The sequence below is a fragment of the Panthera uncia genome (genome assembly GCF_023721935.1).
Source record: "Panthera uncia isolate 11264 chromosome B2 unlocalized genomic scaffold, Puncia_PCG_1.0 HiC_scaffold_24, whole genome shotgun sequence".
In the NCBI taxonomy this organism is placed as follows: domain Eukaryota; kingdom Metazoa; phylum Chordata; class Mammalia; order Carnivora; family Felidae; genus Panthera; species Panthera uncia.
Window position 1 is genome coordinate 7,516,811 of NW_026057580.1, and position 17,762 is coordinate 7,534,572.

At 42.0% G+C, this 17,762-nt stretch overlaps 1 protein-coding gene across 8 annotated transcripts in view; it reads right to left on the minus strand.

The window, feature by feature from the left end:
- ANKS1A (ankyrin repeat and sterile alpha motif domain containing 1A) overlaps positions 1 to 17,762 on the minus strand; it is a 179,760-nt gene that overhangs the window by 103,037 nt on the left and 58,961 nt on the right. For 4 of the 8 annotated variants that reach the window (XM_049653403.1, XM_049653409.1, XM_049653405.1 and 1 more), the window contains exons 2-4: positions 6,555 to 6,635; positions 4,636 to 4,792; positions 2,756 to 2,818 (exon numbers count right to left, since the gene is read on the minus strand). In XM_049653403.1, the coding sequence (XP_049509360.1) occupies positions 2,756 to 2,818; positions 4,636 to 4,792; positions 6,555 to 6,635 (301 nt within the window). Of the gene's footprint in view, positions 1 to 2,755; positions 2,819 to 4,635; positions 4,793 to 4,900; positions 4,989 to 5,844; positions 5,932 to 6,554; positions 6,636 to 17,762 lie in introns of those variants that run through there. The other 4 variants (XM_049653407.1, XM_049653404.1, XM_049653408.1 and 1 more) reach the window with 3 other exon arrangements.

The following is a 17,762-nucleotide window of genomic DNA, read 5'->3' on the forward strand; positions in this document are numbered from 1 at the left end:
GACTGGATCCTGGACCAGGAAAAAAAATTGCTCTAAAGGACATTATTGAGGGAACTGGTGAAATCTGAACACAGATTCAATATCAGATACCAGGATTGTATCGATGTTGAATTTGCTGAATTTAACAACTGTACTGTGGTTATACAAGTGAATGCCCTTGTTTTTTTAGGAAATACAGGCTGAAGTATGTGGGGTTAAAGGGTCATGATGTCCATGACTAAATATCAACTCATCAACTACAGCAACAATATACATATATATTTGAGAGAGAGAAAATGTGCATGCAAATGTGACAAAATGTTAAAAATTGGTGAATTTAGCTGAGGAGTATAATGCAGCTTGTGGCAATGTTTTATAAGTTGAAATGTTTTTTCAAGACAAAAAGTTTTCTAAAAGCTTGCTAGGTGATTCAGATGCAATCAGACAAGCTGATCAGAATGTGAAGACAACTGGTCGAGACAACTTCCGGGTCTCTTCCGGCTCTAAATCTCAATTATTTTTAAGTGTACAGAAAAACAGACCTATCCTAAAACTAATTTGACTGTTGCTCACCTTATGATACTCAGATTAAGTTAAAGTTGCTTTAAAAGGAGTAAATGAACAATTTTAACAGTTCTACCTGCTAAGGATGACCTACATTCTGGACTGGTTTATGCTGACTTGCTGAAAAGGAAAGGCTCCCTATGTCGAAGAGGAAGATGAAACCTCATGAAAACTACCTCTGCTCCCAGGAAAGGCACCTGAGACTTAATTTCTACAGGTGTCTGATGAGACTTCGCACACAAATGTACTTTCACAAAACAATTCCCAGACACAATCCAGGTCAATAAAAACCCACTGAACCAGGATAAGAGCCAGGGAGGTTAGATTTAAACTAGCTCAAGGATAGTTTGCTTTCGTAGCAAACCCCAAACAGCTTTATCCCTTAATGCAGTACACATCATTTGGCCCTTGGGTGGGGGTGGGGGGGGGGGGGGGGGAGGCAAAGGCCAGTATTTCCAAAAAGAGAAGTTATGTTCTTATTCCATTTAGACCAATTTTCTTTTATGTGTGGGAAATCAAGGGATAAGAAAATGTGCTTTCAAGAACCAAAGACTTACCCTTTAATCAGAGCTTTATAAAAGCTAACTGAACTAACCACTGGGTGGGAAAACAGTCACTTCAAGGTGCCTCACCACAAGACAAAACCCTGAAGAGACTGAGTGATGTTTCATTAAGCATCAATCCATGAGTAACAAAGAATAAATTCCAAAGTGCCGTTTCAGAATATTAATAGTTACCAGATAGTTTTACTTAGTATACATTATCTTACTTAAACTCCAAAACAATCCAGCAAGGTAGATGGTATACCCGACTTTACAGAAGAGGACACTGAGACTCACAGAAATTAAGTAACTTATTTAAGTCAACAAAACCAGTAAGTGGCAGCACGGAATTCAAAGTCAGGTCTGACTTGAAAGATTGTGACCTTGACCCTTCAGAGTTTTCTCTACTATACCATGTCCAAAAAAAGAAGAAAACTATGATAGGGCACCTTCCTATTTTGAAAATTAGAAAGCAGAATTTAGAGACAGTGGGCCAAACAAAAGTTAATGTGTTCCACTACTCCAGATCAAATGCTGCTTCTCCACCATCAAGGCCCAACAGCTGAAGAAAATGGCCCATAGAGGCTGCCTGGATCCAGCCCACAGGGAGCTTTGTTTGCTAAATCAGTATTTCTCAAAGAATATCTGCCTTGCATTGGAAATGTATAGAAGTACCTTATGTTTCCCTTCCCTGAGGCTATTGTAGTCAGATCAAGTGAAAGGCAGCTACTGTGAATAATGCACTGACTCAACCAAACTCCAGCCTGATGCCAAAAATCAAACCTCACCTGAATGAAAACTCGGCTCAAAACCAGCAGGTGAGAGCACGGAGAGAGGCTCACCATCACCAACCCACAAGCTCTGCCTCCTGCCCGAAGTGGTGAGGGCCGGAGGGGCCGGGCAGTTCATCACCAAGCATACTGAACCATTACTCGCCCCGGCCTCACAGGAGGCTCGAGGCCAGTGTCCTGCTTAACCCTGCGACTTCATTTCCTATTTTGGAGCCCTTCCAACAGCCAAGAATGACCAAGCAGCGAGAGAAGCTAATGGCTGGGGAGAAGCAACTGAGGCTTTAAAGTCCCAGGCAGAAATGCACAAACTCAAGGAAACGAGGAAGGAATTGTGATAGCTTTTAAGAGTAAAATGGAGTCACTGTGCCCCTGTCCCCAACATCTCCACTACCAGCTACTGAAAATGAGATTCCACTTCAAAACAAAGAGAGAAAACAGACTGAAATTTTTTTTCATCTAACAAGTACAATTTAATCATTTTCTGTGCTTGTTATAAAGTAAGCTAATGTATTTGACATCTTGTCATTGAATTTTGAATTCATTTTTGAATTTAAATGATTTTAGCAATCACAATGATGAATTATGCATATAATATGGTTCCTTCTTTTTTCCCATTTTGGCCATTTCTAAGCTTTTCAGACATTCCGGGAAAATCACCCAACCTTTCCAGAATTAGCATGGGTTTTAAAAATAAAACCAAAACCCACTGAAGCTGCAATTTCCCATTCCCAGACAAGCCAAAAGCAGATGGGCTGAAGCAAACAAAGTCAGGGAGACGATGAGGAGCCTGAGTGGATAAGAGTGGAAGCCAGAGAGGACCAAAGAGGGGGTGCAGCTTGGAGAAATGATGCAGAGAAATCCTGGCAGCAAAGTACACACCTTGGCATTGATATAAGGGTCAAAGGGGCCGTACTTTTTGAATTCTTTGATCTCAAGAGCATTCTATAAAAAGGAGAGGAAAAGAAAATGTGATGATAAAGTGGATGAAATACGTCAAAGCAATGCCCAGCCCTGAGGGGGCCCAACACAAGAACAACTTGGATGTGCCTTCTGGGTGCTTGGAAAGGAAGTTAATGGGGGAAGGCAGCCTTAAGGGCAGAGCACACATCACCCCCTCTTATCCAAGCAACCAACTGGAACCACATTAATGGCTTTTAAATAAATCAATGTGGTACTATGACCTAGATCCATCAGGTCCTTCAAGCTACTGCAGACATCTTGCCCAATCCCTGCCCCACCCACCTGCCTGCCAGATACTCAAAACACCGGGCTGGTGTCCCACCTATCAACGGATACTCCAGGCGGGAGGCAGCTGTGAGCAGGACAAGCTAGCACACTCAAGTGGCTCAAAAATCCAAGCAGCTGTGTTCCAAGGCAAAAGTGAGCAAAGACAGGATTAGAAATGGTTGCCGAAAATTTCTTAAATGAGAAGGACTTTAATGGGTGACTAGATTTTTCAACATTGAGGAATATTAGTTAAAAGCAAACTTCCTTGTAAATTTCCTCCAGATAAGAGAAATTACAATCACTTTAGCCAGGAGGAGTAAAACTGCATTTAGCTTCTAAAGAGGTAATTCTAGAGACAATTTTCATTCCTAATGTTAGAAAACAAACATCCTCATTGATGATCTTAAATTTCTGTTGCTCACCTATCCAGAAAATTCAGCCCAAAAGGGGAAAGGGAAGCTGATGAACAGCTACACACGTGCAATCTCCAAATTGAGAGATTTGGGAGCATCGCTTTAATTTTCTCAAACCTCAGAGTGGAGGTGCCCTTCTCTGAGTCGAAGTCAAGCTCTTAACAGCTCCCTGAGAATATGCAGAGCTTTGCTGATAGATAGGCTCGCAAGAATGATTTCTTATTTTTTGAGGAACAACCCTGATCTAATTCTATAGGTAATTTAACAACCTCCTCTCAGCAAAGTCATTAGGCAAATAGTCCTGAGCTTCCTCAGAGGAGTAGCATCTCTCCCATTCAAGCAACCAGGAAAAGAACCTGCTTCAGTTCAGAGCAGACAGGAAACCAGAATGGCTTGTCACACAGGGAAAGCCCGTCTCCTCTCAAATGGACACACAATCTCACATCCGAACTACAAGAAACGGTATTTTATGAGAGGATTGTCTAGAACTTGCATAATGCAAGTATAATTTTTTTATTTTCTAAGAATGATCTCTGCTTTGTCAAAGCATGGTCACTCTTAAATCCACATTATGGGACCTCATGTAACTAGTTTTCATTCTGTTGAATCACCTCTGACCTCCACTCAGATGTTTTTGTGAGCTCCTTTTTCAGCACCGGCACGAGGCCTTCCACCTCTGCCAGTTCTGATGTAGGTAAAACAGCAGCAAGGTTCACACAGTACTGAAGCACACTCGGCAGACTGCTGTTTACCGGCTAGAGTTGCACTGCCATGTTGATGGCATAAGCACAACTTATAATTAATTAAGCCTGCCAGTTTGGAATGGCCTCGAAACAATTTTGCAGGATTTGCATTATTTCCGATTTTGCACAGGAGGTATTTAGATTTTTATTTTTATAGCACTACACCAAATCTGCACGTTCAAACGCGTGTAAAGTACATCCTCCGGGGTATAAGATCCCCCTGATGCATTGGGAGAAGTGGTGCTGGCAGGAGGGGAACCATTTGTGGGGCCTGGAAGAGCTGGTTGCCTGAGCTGTACACACTATGGAACTGAAACAGTGCTGGGGCCAACGTCTGGCTGTAGCTCAATGGAAGAACGCTTCTCTTCCTTCCGACCTGCTCATTGACTCTGGTGTGTGAGGGCCCTTGATGGATGAGCAACCGCACTATCTGGGCATCTCCTTTCCAGGCTGCCAAGTGCAGAGGGTAGCAGCCTTTAGAATCGGCCACGTTGGTCAGCGCGTCGTTCCTCAGAAGAACCTCAACCACATCCCTAGAAGGCAAAAATCAACCATGAGTTTGCAGAACCAACAGCTCTTTACATTTGTGCAGCACAAAGCCCTTTCACAGATACTCTCTCACGTGGCTGCCCTCTCTCTACCTGAGCTCATCACCCAGTCTCTTCCTTTTATGCCAGGAGCTACTTGTACAGCTGCTGATACGAGGCTGAAACACCTTCAGCTGAACTACAATGACTCATCACCTCCCCATCTATCTAGGCTTTCTAGGCAATCCACCTATACTCCATTATTCTGAAAACATCTGGCCCCATTGTCTAATAAACCTTGCAATGTTTCCTTGTTTGTGATGTTTAAACAGCATTCACGGATAAAATTTACATAAAAGTAGTTGTGCAAGACAAATATCATTATTCACATTATTCAGAGCATTTAGTGATGTGGGAGCTAAAAGCAGGGAGGCAGAGCAGAATTAAAGTTGTTGTGAACATAAGCCAGACACATCTGGTATCATTTGATACGTCAAAGAAGAAGGACTTGGCTTTCTTCTTGGTGACACTGTTAATCAAGCTGATCCAAATGTATAATTACCCCCATGCACACGAGGTCAAAGAAAACCCCCACTGTAAATAACAACGGCATCTGGAGAGAAACTTGGCTAACAAGTTGCAGTCACTTAAGTTCAAGATTCACTTTAATTCAGGTCACCCCACTAGTTATGGGGGCAGGGGGTTCCACAGAGTTACTGTCAGCTTTGTCTAAGATAGCTACAGAAAAGACATAATGATCACGTTCAATATACTTTAGAGAAGTGTAACGTACAAGGGAACAATCATCACCTGTTTTTGGCACATCAGAGTCAATTAGGCTGGGCCAAATACCACACAGGTGTTACAGAATACCTCAAGGTGGTGAGGGCCCTGCTCCTTGCTCAGCAAAATCTAAAATGGTTCCAATAATCCCTCCTCATAAAAACTGAACCTCTACTTCTTATCTCCTGGAGTATGAAGCCTCAGACTCTCTATAACACCCTCTGTTCTGTTACACTTTGGTTTCCTTTCTTCCACATCCTGGCCGATCTACTCACTGCATCCACTACTGTGCCTGCCCCGGGGCTGAACCGTCACATTCTCTCTCACTTGAAAGGCAGTGCCCTCTGGGAAAGGCTGCCAAACCATTTGAACCTATGTCATCTTCTCTCAGACTCCCCCTGAAGCACAGCTTCTCCATAAAACCTGCTGCACAAACCCTCCCCTCAACAACTACTACCAATACCTAAGAGAATTAAATAGGCCATATGGTTTATGTATCTTTCCCCTTAAGAATGGTTCCTGTTGTCTACCAGGCCTACTTTATGAGGCAAGAATGGCAGGCAAGAAGACAGAGTAAATAAATAACTAACTCCTTTAACAGAAGGGACCAGCCAATCTATTTTCAGTTTACAAAGGTACTGGCTACCTAACAGATTACCCAGCCCCTTTATGACCTGGCTGCCCCAAATGTGACCCTCATATTCAGGTCATTGTGTGGGACTGCACCATTTCAAAACAGAAAAGGACAAAGAGAAGAAAAAGGTAAAACTTAACCTTTGGTTGGAGTTTTTTGGGGGTGGAGTAGAGAAGGGTGCCTAAATTATACACTGAAGAGAGACTTGGGAATTCTGGATATACTAAATTTAGTTTGTTTTTCCCTGTTCCTCAACACTACGGCTTAGTGATCCTTTATAGGAATCAAAAAAGACAATCCGAAAGCCTGGGTTCTGAAGGGTCGGGTAGGAATGTAGCAAAAAATACTTACTTATGGCCATTCAAAGCAGCATGGTGTAGAGGTGTGTACCCAGTGCTGTCAACACAGTTCACGTTTGGCCCCCTCCAGATGCTATAGAGGAAGTAAAGGAAAAAAAAAAAAAAAAGTTTAGAGCCAGCTAGCTACTTAGAAAATAATTCTCTGCGGTGTTTAACCGAACTAGTTACAGTCACATGATTCCCAATAAAGGACAGAGGCTATTTACGACAGAAGTGCACAGCACTGAGGAAACACAATCATTTGCGGAGTCAGGTGTCAAGACAACAGTGTCATCATTTAAGAGCTTGCTCTTCTGTACCCTTCTCATCGTTTTTACTTTTATTATTTTTTAAAATCGAATCCATTTTCTCTTCTGGCATATGTTTGAACTCTGCTCTATGATAAGTCATTTCTGCTCTATGATAAGTCATTGAAGTGTTACTTTTTTTTTTTGAAGTAAACTCTATTCCCAACATGGGGCTTGAACACACAACCCCAAGAGCAAGAGTCTCATGCTCTACCGACTAAGCCAGCCAGGTGCCCCATGTACCCTTCTCACGTTTAACTACATTATTCACACAGTCTGGGAATCATGCCTCTGAATACTTCCAGGATTGTAAGAACAGTTCATTAAAAGGCCATCAAAAATATCACTGAACCAACCATTCAGCCAGTCAGAGGTACTGGACACCCACCTCTAAGCTGGTGACTGAAAACTCAAGACAGACTCAACACAGACCTATGGATAATCCAGATGAATTAACCAGCAAGAACCAAGATGAAAGAACCCACATTAATAAAAGCACCAGGACACATGTGTTAAGATGCAAGAGACAACTGGTCTTTCCTTTGTGAAGGTCTTATTGCTAAAAAGAAGAATAACAACAAAATCTGTAATGTGAATGCCTTATTGAATCAGAAATACTGCACTAGGAAGGCTGCAATGTCATCTTACTTAATCCTCAAAGCCTTAATTCGTACTTCTGTTTCACACCTTACTCCACTGGCCAGAGCTACTAAAATAATATTAAGTAGCAGAGGGCTGCCTTGTTTTGTCCTTGCTTTTAATGAGAATGCCTCTATCATTGGTAGTTTGTATGAGGTAAACACTCTAACATGTAAAGGAAGTATCTTATTTTTTTTTCCTTCTAAAAATGTTATTAAAAATAGTTGTTTAGGGCCACCTGGCTGGCTCAGTTGGTGGAGCATGCAGCTCTTGATCTCGGGGTTGTGAGTTCGAGACCTATGTTGGGTGCAGAGATTACTTTAAAAAAAAATTTTTTTTTTTTAAATAACTGTTTAATTTAAATGCATTTTCTGCATCGGTGAAAATAATCAGTTTTTCACATTTAACCAACTAATATGCTATTATCAATATGTTTCCTAATAATGAGCCTTTCTTTCATTTCTGCAATAAAACTTACTTGGCCATTATCCATTATGTCCATCTTAGTGAACTGTACTTAAGAGTATCTACTTGAGAGTATTTTACTTAGGATTTTCACAACTGCATGCATAAATGAGGCTGATCTAAAGTTTCTGCTTTTTGTGTTATTCCTACTAGATGGGACAGGTGTTAGGCTTGGCTCACAGATCAGCTGGGCAGCTATCTACCCACTTCTGTATTTAGGAATCACTGGCATAGAGCACTAAAATGATAAAGAATCACCAGTAAAACCATCTGGGCCCAAAGACTTTATGCTCAGATGTTGGAGGCTGCATTACTTATAACAATAAAATTTTGGAAATAGCCCAACAGTCCATCAATAGAGAAATGATTATGATGAAGAACTACAGTACAGAGTAGAACACCATATTTATATGCTTATATTGCTATGTAATAAGAAAAGAGATGAGGGGTGCCTGGGTGGCTCAGTCGGTTAAGCGTCTGACTTCAGCTCAGGTCATGATCTCACAGTTCGTGAGTTCAAGCCCCACGTTGGGCTCTGTGCTGACAGCTCAGAGCCTGGAGCCTGCTTCGGGTTCTGTGTCTCCCTCTCTCTCTGACCCTCCCCTGCTCATGCTCTGTCTCTCTCTGTCTCAAAAATAAATAAAACATTAAAAAAAAATTTAAAAAAAAAAGAAAAGAGATGATAGTATAATGTTAAAGACAGAAAAAGAAACAAAGTGGTTAATACTGTATAGAAAGAATCTATAAGGGAAACTAATCAGGATAGTGGATTCAATGCATAAGTTTACTCCATCTCCTGTCTAAAGTTCTATGAAGTACAGAAACAAGTCCTACCCTACACCACAGATGGGTAATAGACAAACAGAGTCAGACAAGAACATAAGAAAAGATTCATCAAGTAACTGACAATGTTGAGAATTCCTAAAAAGCAGAAATCAGACAAGGTCAGCTCTACAGAGGCACAGCCTGGAAGAATGAAATTAAAATAATCACACACTGGGGTGTCTGGCTGGCTTGGTCAGGGGAGCATGCGACCCTTGATCTTGGGGCTGTGAGTTCAAGCCCCACACTGGGTGCAGAGATTACTTAAAAATAAAATTTTTTGAAATAAAAGAAAGTAAAATAAACATACACTACTTTTCGCCAATCAGACTGACAAAAATGAAAACAAAGTGTTTATAAAGATCAGGAAAACAAGCACTCTTCTATACCACTGGTATGAGTTTGAATTGGTGAATTCCTTCGGGAAGACAATTGGCAGAATCCACCAAACCAAAAATAGGCATTCACTTTGAGCCAGCATTTCCACTTCCTGGCAACCATTCAACAGAAACACTTGTACACATGCACAAAGACACATGCTTGTACTGGACTCTGCTTCACCACCAGAGTGAAAACTAAAAACTTCATGTCCATCAGTAGGTGGGCAGTTAAATCTCAGGTGTGCCCATACAAAGAATTATATAACCATTAACAGTAACAACAAAGGAAAGAAAACAAGTTGGACCTAAGTGTCCTCACATGGAAAGATTTCCCAAGATACACTGTGTTAGGGGTATGTGAAAAAAAAGAAGGCATCGTGTAGTACACAAAACATGAGCCCCTGCTTTAGCAATGTGTGTGTACACGCACACACGATGGATGGTGATGTGAAGAGGGCTCGCCAAGTGTTGACAGTGGTTCCCTCTGGGAAAGGAAACGTGTGCTGGGGGAACCTACAGGTGATGAGGAGGGACTCTCACATTCTGCTCTGTATTCTACCACACTGTTTAAAACCCAATGAGAATGCATTCATGTATTTTTATAATAATTTCTTAAAAGAAAGAGGGGAAAGAATCTATGCATAGGGAAAAGAAAACCAAGAAAAACATCCAACTGTTAATAATAAATGGTTGAACATATGTGATCTGGGCCGCTTGAATGGGCATGTCTATATTAGGTTTAAAGCCTTGAGATACATTTTCAGTGAAAAGAGAAGATACACATGCTTTGATATCTAAGTTATTTGTTCGTTGTCAATTAAAGATGCTGTGACAAGGTCAGGAGCCTGAGGTACATCCTGGTAACCCCCATTCTCCATTAAGCTTGGATTCCTACAGGAACTTCCAAACAAAGAGTTAAAAGGAATCATACCTCTTTGTCACCCATGTACGATAACCTTATTTTCTAAACCGAAAACTGTATGCCTATGCCTGACAACGGTGAGGACAGCAGTAAATGAAATGGGTCTGGAAAACCTAAGAGGTATGGTTTTCATACTTATTTTCAAACTGACCCACCAGACAACACATCATTCCATTAAAACACAGGTGACACCTAAGAATCAAAAAACAACTTGTTTGCCCCAAATCAGTGGCAGATCCACAACTCCCATTTACAGAGTTCTTGCCATTTGGCCAAACAAGGACTTGACGATCTAACTGGGATGACAGGATGAGGTAAAGATGCATCAGTACAAGGCTGGAATAATAATCCGACAGCAAGACGACCGGAATAAAGCAACAGGGCTGGAAAAAAGAAAATACCAATAATGGGCCAGGCAGTCAGGAGTACAGGTTTGTCAGCTCCTCAGACCCGCTCAGGAATGTGCCAGCTCGTCAACAATCTCAATCCAGGTCCTGAAGTGACCCGAGAACTAAGCTTTAAACTGCCCTTGCTTTAAAAAAAAATTTTTTTTTGAATATTTATTTTTGAAGGAGAGAGAGACAGAGTGTGAGCAGGGGGGAAGCAGAGAGAAAGGGAGACACAGAATCCAAAGTGGGCTCCAGGCCCTGAGCTGTCAGCACAGAGCCCGACGTGGGAATCGAACTCACAAACTGTGAGATCATGACCTGAGCCGAGGTCGGACGCTTAACTAACTTAGCTACCCGGGTGCCCCAAAACTGCCCTCCCTTTTAACAAAAAAGGCAGGACTGAGCATGCTCTTTCTCTTTCTAACTTTTACCTCTATGTCTCTGGTTTAGAGGTGATTAAGCTTGGGTGCCCTATACTAGCACTAGAACTCCCTCAACACAATTTAAGAAGACAAGGAAGAAAGGTAAGGACTTTCCTGCATTCAGCGGCAACATTTCCAACTAGTAAGGTCTTCCGCCCCTCCCCTGTTTTTTCTCTAACTAGCATTTTGTCTAAATGCCCATCTAGAAATCTGAGGAGATGGGGGCTATATTAAATAAAACCTAAATGAAAACAGAGAACTGTAATCTCTCTGCTTAGAATTTTAGCTTCAAACAGGATGGTAACATCCCCCTCCACCCATGTGTCTTCCTTTTTGGCAGCCCAAGAAAAGAGCTATTTACAATCTGGGTCTTCCTCTCTATCACAGCTGTCCTGTTAGGTTTTTCTAAGACATTAAGTACCAAAGGGCTGCTCACCAACAAACAAAGGCAAAATAAAACACGCCAAGAAAACCAGAGGGGGCGAAAAACGGTCCAGGAGATTCTTAAAGTTTAACCTGTATAGATCGTACAGAAATGCAATGGCTGCCTTCGACTTGTAGAACAAACCGTCACAGTATCCTTGATGGGTCTTAGGGGAGTCCTAGCAATCCTGCATGAAGCAACTGCACAACCCAGGTGAAAAGCTGAGGCTCCATAGTTAGCCCACCTAAGTTATTCAAAACTTGCCTCTACCACTGCCAGTTGCATGACAAGTCACTTAATCCTCCAGATCTTTCTCTGCATCTGTAAATTCTACTGTGATAGGCTCCTCAGGGCTTAAATGGCTCATGGAAACTAGACCTAAACTGGTTTGAACCAGTTTAATTGCATTAGGGTTGAGAAGCCTAAGACGTGTCACAGCAACCCAACCACATGGACATGATGCCAGAGCACAGCAAGCCTTGCCTTCTGTGACTCAGAAACACCCAAATTGGAGATGGCATCTCAAGGCATTGGAAGGGCGCCTGGCTGGCTCAGTCCGAAGAGCATGCAACTCTTGATCTCAGGGGTTGAAAGTTTGAGCCCCATGTTGGCTGCAGAGATTAACCAATTAAATAAATATATTTTTTAAAGTAACGATATTGGAGAGGGCAAGGAAGAATATGACTGATGAGAACCTGTGGCTTTTGAATCCCACCTCAAATGCCTCTCTCCATTCATTTAAAAACTGACTATACATTGATCCATGGCAGGTGGCATGCTGGATCTAGAGGTAGTGATGAAGACGAATAGGCCAGCCATACAGACACAGCCTACTCTATACAGTGAGGCAGGTGCTGACTGAGGGTCTGCTCGCAGGGCTATTTGGGCATGTATTCAACAGCTAAGTTAAGTGTGCCCTCTACAGGCCGGGCACTGTTCCAGGGCCTGGAAATGCAAATGAGAAAAGACAAAGTCTCTGCCTTCATGGACCCAGAACTCTAGAGGGAGGGAGAGTGAGCAAATAAATAGAAATATGGTGGCAGGTAATGGTAAGTGCCATAAAGAAACAAAGGAAGCAGATCAGGCACTCTTGAGACTCAGGAAATACCTCTCTAAGCAGGTGACCTTGGAGAAGAGATCTGAATTCAGTGAAGGAAGGAGGGGCCTGGATGTCTGAGGGGGACAGGTAGAGAGAGCATCAAATGCAAACGGCCTGAGAAGGAGCATGTTTGACATGTGGCTGGAGAGCAAGAAGGAGCAGGGGGCTCTACGTCCAGGGAACAGGCTTACAAAGGCCTCAGGTATGCTGCGTCCACTAAGCATCTACTATATGTCAGGCTCTGGTGAAAGATACAACGTCCACACTGAAGGAGAGGGGGAGCACTTTCAAAGCAAGAGGCAGGGACAGAGACTCTGAAGTCCAAACCATCATGACCAGACACTAAGTCTCTAAAAGATGGATCTGGATTAAAAGATCCATCAACGACACCCACAATTAAATCTACATATCACTCTTCAGACCTAGCAAAACTCAGGCAAAAACCTGAGGTAAAATTGCTGAAGTTTCTGTGAAATCAAATAAGAACAGCAGAAAATACACAGAGACGCTTATTCTGTCCAGCACGGTAAGGCGCCCAGTTCAAATGTGCCCTGATCCATAACACCTTTCGTGGCTCTACTGGCTCATATTAATCTCTAATCTCACCCACCTCAGATTTTCCAGATCATCTATGGCACCTTCACCACAGCATTTATCACATTTGACCTTGAACCACAGTGAATTTTTTACGCTGCTCATTCACACCACGTATTTTAAGTTCTTTGGGGAAATCCCTTGTGTTTCCAAGAGCACAGCAGTATGCAAGGAACTGGCTTAGGGCCACCAGCTTGCAACTTCTAACACTGGGTTTTTACCAACCTGCAGTAGGTCTTTATGCACTAACAGAGTCACTACACCTGTATCCTTTAAAAATGGCAATCTCTTGAAGGGACATATAAGAATACTGCATTTGAGATGTCTGTCTATAAAACACAGGAACAGAAGAACCGTAAGTTAGAACCAAAGTGCCCAGCCCGCTTTCATCTGTGACTATTCTATGGGATCAGATCTCAGGACTGAAGGATATCCTAAAGTGGCTCTGTGCTGGCAGTAAGCTTGCTTCATGTGGTTGTCCAGCCACTTAACTGCTTCCTTCAGACAGACAAGCAACGGCAGGCATCTCAGTGGGCCGGCAGAGTGTCCAATCCAGTTCGATTCAATTAACGTTTATGCACTACCTTCCATATACCATGGTGCTACACAGTCTCCACCCTACAGTGGGGAAGTCAGGCAAGTAAACAAATGACAACACAGAACAGTGTGTGACATTCTGAGAAGGAAGTATGCCTAGGGTAGCTTAGAGGGAAATGGAAATAAGGGTGGTTTTGCAGAAGAGGAGATACTTGAGCAGAGCCTTAAAGCTTAGAAGGAATCAGCCGGACAGAAGAAACAAAGAGGCAACACCCAAACTCAAGGTCTTTCAAGTAGTCCCAGCAAACAGCCAATGCACGTACTGTGAGTGGCTGGAGCTCCAAAGTGAAAGAATGGTGGCTGCGAGCATGGAGAGGTGGGCTGAGCCAAACTATGAAGGGTCTTGGAAACTACCAAACTCTGAGTGGGGGGTAATCAGATGTAGGTTTTAGAGAAATCCTTCTGTTGACAGCTGGGAGATGGGAACGTAGATGGCTAATTTGCTATTCATCATGCTGTTGCGAGGGCCTGATATATTTCAGAATTGGGGGGGGGGGGGGGGGGGAACATCACTTTGCCAGGCAGTTGTGTAGATGATGGAGTGGAAGTGGTGTGTGACTAGGTCCACGGAGCCCGGCTGGAAGTCAGCAATTCAAGCATGCAGTGAGGACCTGAATGAAGGCAGTCGTAAAGACAGAGAGAAAAGGATAGATTCAAGAGAAAACAGAAAGGATCTGGTGACTAAATCAGGGTAGGGGCACAGGGTGAGTGAGAAGCGAAAAATTCAATACACAATGAGAGTAAATTCAGGGGGAAAACCAGGGCTGCTCTGCTTTGTGAATGGGATGTTGTGAGGTAGAGGAGAAAACGAGGGGAAGGGGAGAAAGTTTTGTTTTGGTTTAGTTAAGGCTGAAACGAATTTGGACTCCCCCATGCAGATAGATGTCCAGTCAGTAGGTGGGTAGCAGGGTCCGGAATACCATGGTTACATGGTCAGTTTAAAATGATAATTTTCAAGTGTTTACATGCATGTTCCCCATATTTGACCCTTACAACCATATTTATGGAGTAGAAAAGTACATATTATTGTTTTCGTCTTATAGGTAAGAAAACTGAATTTCAGATGATTTACTGCTTATCATACAGCTAATTAATGTGGCACTGAAACAAAATCCCACCTCTGACTGCTACTGCATGTTTTTTTTTTAGTTTCTCCAGGATCTTGAACTTGACTGTTGAGAGAAAACAACTTTGGGCTATATGGGTCTCCTCCTGTATTAATTCTCAGGAGGTCAAAGACTCTCAGAGCAGCACCAAGTCAGGAAAGGGCCTTCTCCATCACTGACTATAAAGAGAGAGCAATGGCAATGAACATGAAGGGTAAGAGAGGTTCTGAGCAATCTTCCAACCAATTTTATTAAATCATTAAGGTGTAAACAACAGTTTGTCTCAGCCTTTTTTTGCCAAAGGCCTTCACTGTTTTTCTCTTTTAGTTATCCTTGCAAAGGCAGATTTATCGTTGAACTTCAGCAAGGGCTGGCAGTTTTCCAACACAAGGAAGCACTATCCAAAGTCAGTCTAATTTTAAAAAGATTTCATCTTACTCAAACAAATTTGACACATCCTTACCAAAATGCTTTCTACATATTTAACTGTTGAGGTTTAAAAGAAGAGATAACAAGGAGCCCATGAAACCATCCCCGTTGCCAAAGAAGCTTGTGATCTTCGGAGAAAGACAAAACTTACCAACATAAAACAATTAGACACAAAACCATCCAAAACAGTGCAAACCCCCCTAAAATCAAGTTAACTGGGAAAAACTGAACATGTGTTTTACTTCTGCTCATTCCTGATCCCTATCAAAATGCAAGTGAATACAAACAGGAGAAAGAGAACAGTAAACATAAATATGAACATTTTTTGGAAGATGAAAAGTAGGTAAGTTAGCAGAACTGAGAAAGTGAATCCCACGGCCATAAAAAGAGATGCCTTTTCTGCCTTCACACATACACACCCTGGGAAGGCTCAGGGATTAGAGGTACCAGGTGGCACACGAGGCTAGGGATAAGGAGGGGTTGCAAACAAGAACTTGATACAAATTCTGTTTATAAAGAGGCATCAGACCACCAAATCTCTAGTCACATCCAGGGCAGCCAGTAGACGATTACACCTGTACCCAGGCAGGAGAAGGTATATCTATTCTGTGAAGAAGCTGGACAGGCTCCAGACTGGGGGAACCTCAGGAACAATAAAAGGCAGAGAGAAGCACTGTACTGAAAACAGAAGCCCTAAAAGGAAGTTTACATCCTGAAGGACGGGATCTCAGCTCTGCTCCCAGAATGCTGGCAGCCCCACCCCCAACCCCCAAATAGAAGGTTGGAAGATTCTTTCCTGCAGAAACCAAATGATTCCACAGAAAAGTTCAATAGATGCAGACTTTTGGGGATTCCCCATCAAACCAGGTAGGTTCCTGCGCAATCATCCTATGATATAAAACCCATCCTTGCCAAGTTCTTCCCACCTCTATACAGACCATCCAATTTGCTTCTTAGTGTCTTGCTCTTAATTGAAAATGACAACCAAAGACGAGCACACATTTGATCGAGGAAGGTGTTCAACATGAAACGACACAGCACAAAACAAACCGAATAAAGGGACTCAAAGGAACAGAAACTGAAAACCAAATAAAATCTCAACCCAAAACAACAATAACAAACTATGATCACACAAAAACAGGATTAGGAAAAAAAACCTGCAACAATTAGTGAAAAGTTTTTGGAAATTAAAAAGTGATAGTAGAAATAAAAACATAATTAAAGAGCTAGAACATAAATTTGAGTAAATCTCATATAAAGTGTAACCAAGGAAAAAGATGGGAAATACAAGAGAAAGGATAAGAAAATTAGAGGACCAAGAGTTCCAGAGAAAAGAGAGAAAGCAGAGAGGAGAATATTATCAAAGAAACTATTTAAGAGATTTTCCTAGAACTGAAGGATTTGAACCTCCAGTTGAAAGAGTCCATCCTATGTTCAGAACAATGAACAATTTTTAAAAAGACCCATCCCCAAGGCACACTGAAATTTCAGAATACATTTCAGAAGTCATGGGATAAAGAGAACACATTTTCCAGAGACAAAAACCAGTTTGCATATAAAGGACTGAGTGGCATCAGAATTTTCAATAGCATCTCTGGAAGCTGTAAGACAAAAGAGCAATGCTCTCAAAATTCTGAGGCAAAATGATTTCCCACCAAAGATTCTATAGCAGACAAATTATCAGTCAAGTATGAAAAGAGAATAAAGATATTTTTAGACATGCAGGGTCTCAAATTTTACCTCCCACACACCCTTTTATCAGGAAGTGACTGGAGGATATGCTCTACCAAATAAATGAGCAAACCAAGAAGAGGGAGATAGGCATCCAGGAAACAGGGCCAAAAAAAGGGAAAGGGAATCAGCCAAGCAGCAAGCCTTGAGTGCGGCTGGAGGACACAGGGCTCCAGGGGCGTGTCTGTGGGAGAAAATGAAACTGACAAGACCAACTGATGGGTCTGCCTGGGATGTGGAAAATAACATTAAAGGATTTAAAAAGCATGGTTGTAGTTTGGAAATTAAGAGTCAGCTGGGCAGAGGAAACTCTGAAAACCAACAAGAGAGGCAGTTAATGAACCGTATAAGAAAAAAAAAAAGATTTTAGTATATTAATTGGGTTAGTAGGTGAATACTACTGGCCGCCAAAATAATACAAACATAAACATTAGGTACTGATGTAACTAAAAATTGTGATCTGAAGGATGAAGGAAGAGGTAGTGGATTGACAGAGGACAAGAAAGCTAAAAACTCTTCATAACAGACTGATAGAGGATGGCTAAAACTTAAAAAAAAAAAAAAAAAAACAAGAAACAACAGCATAAAGCATAATAATCTGAAATATGGATGAAATACCTACAGAGAGCTAAAAGCTGGAAACGTTCGCTTTCTCAGAAAGGAACTCAGGTTCCTTCTGGGAAGAATGTCAGAAACGATTGTGACACTACATGACAGGCTGGATGAGTCCCTGTCAACTATGAAATGTATAATTTTGGTAACCTTGGCTTTTTGTGGCCATGTGTTTGTGTTTCAAGCATGATGAGAGGCAGTGACTTTGAAGGGTTTATTCCATCATGAGAGGGAAACACGAGCAGAAAGGCAATGCTCCATTTTAACTTCACAGGTGACACA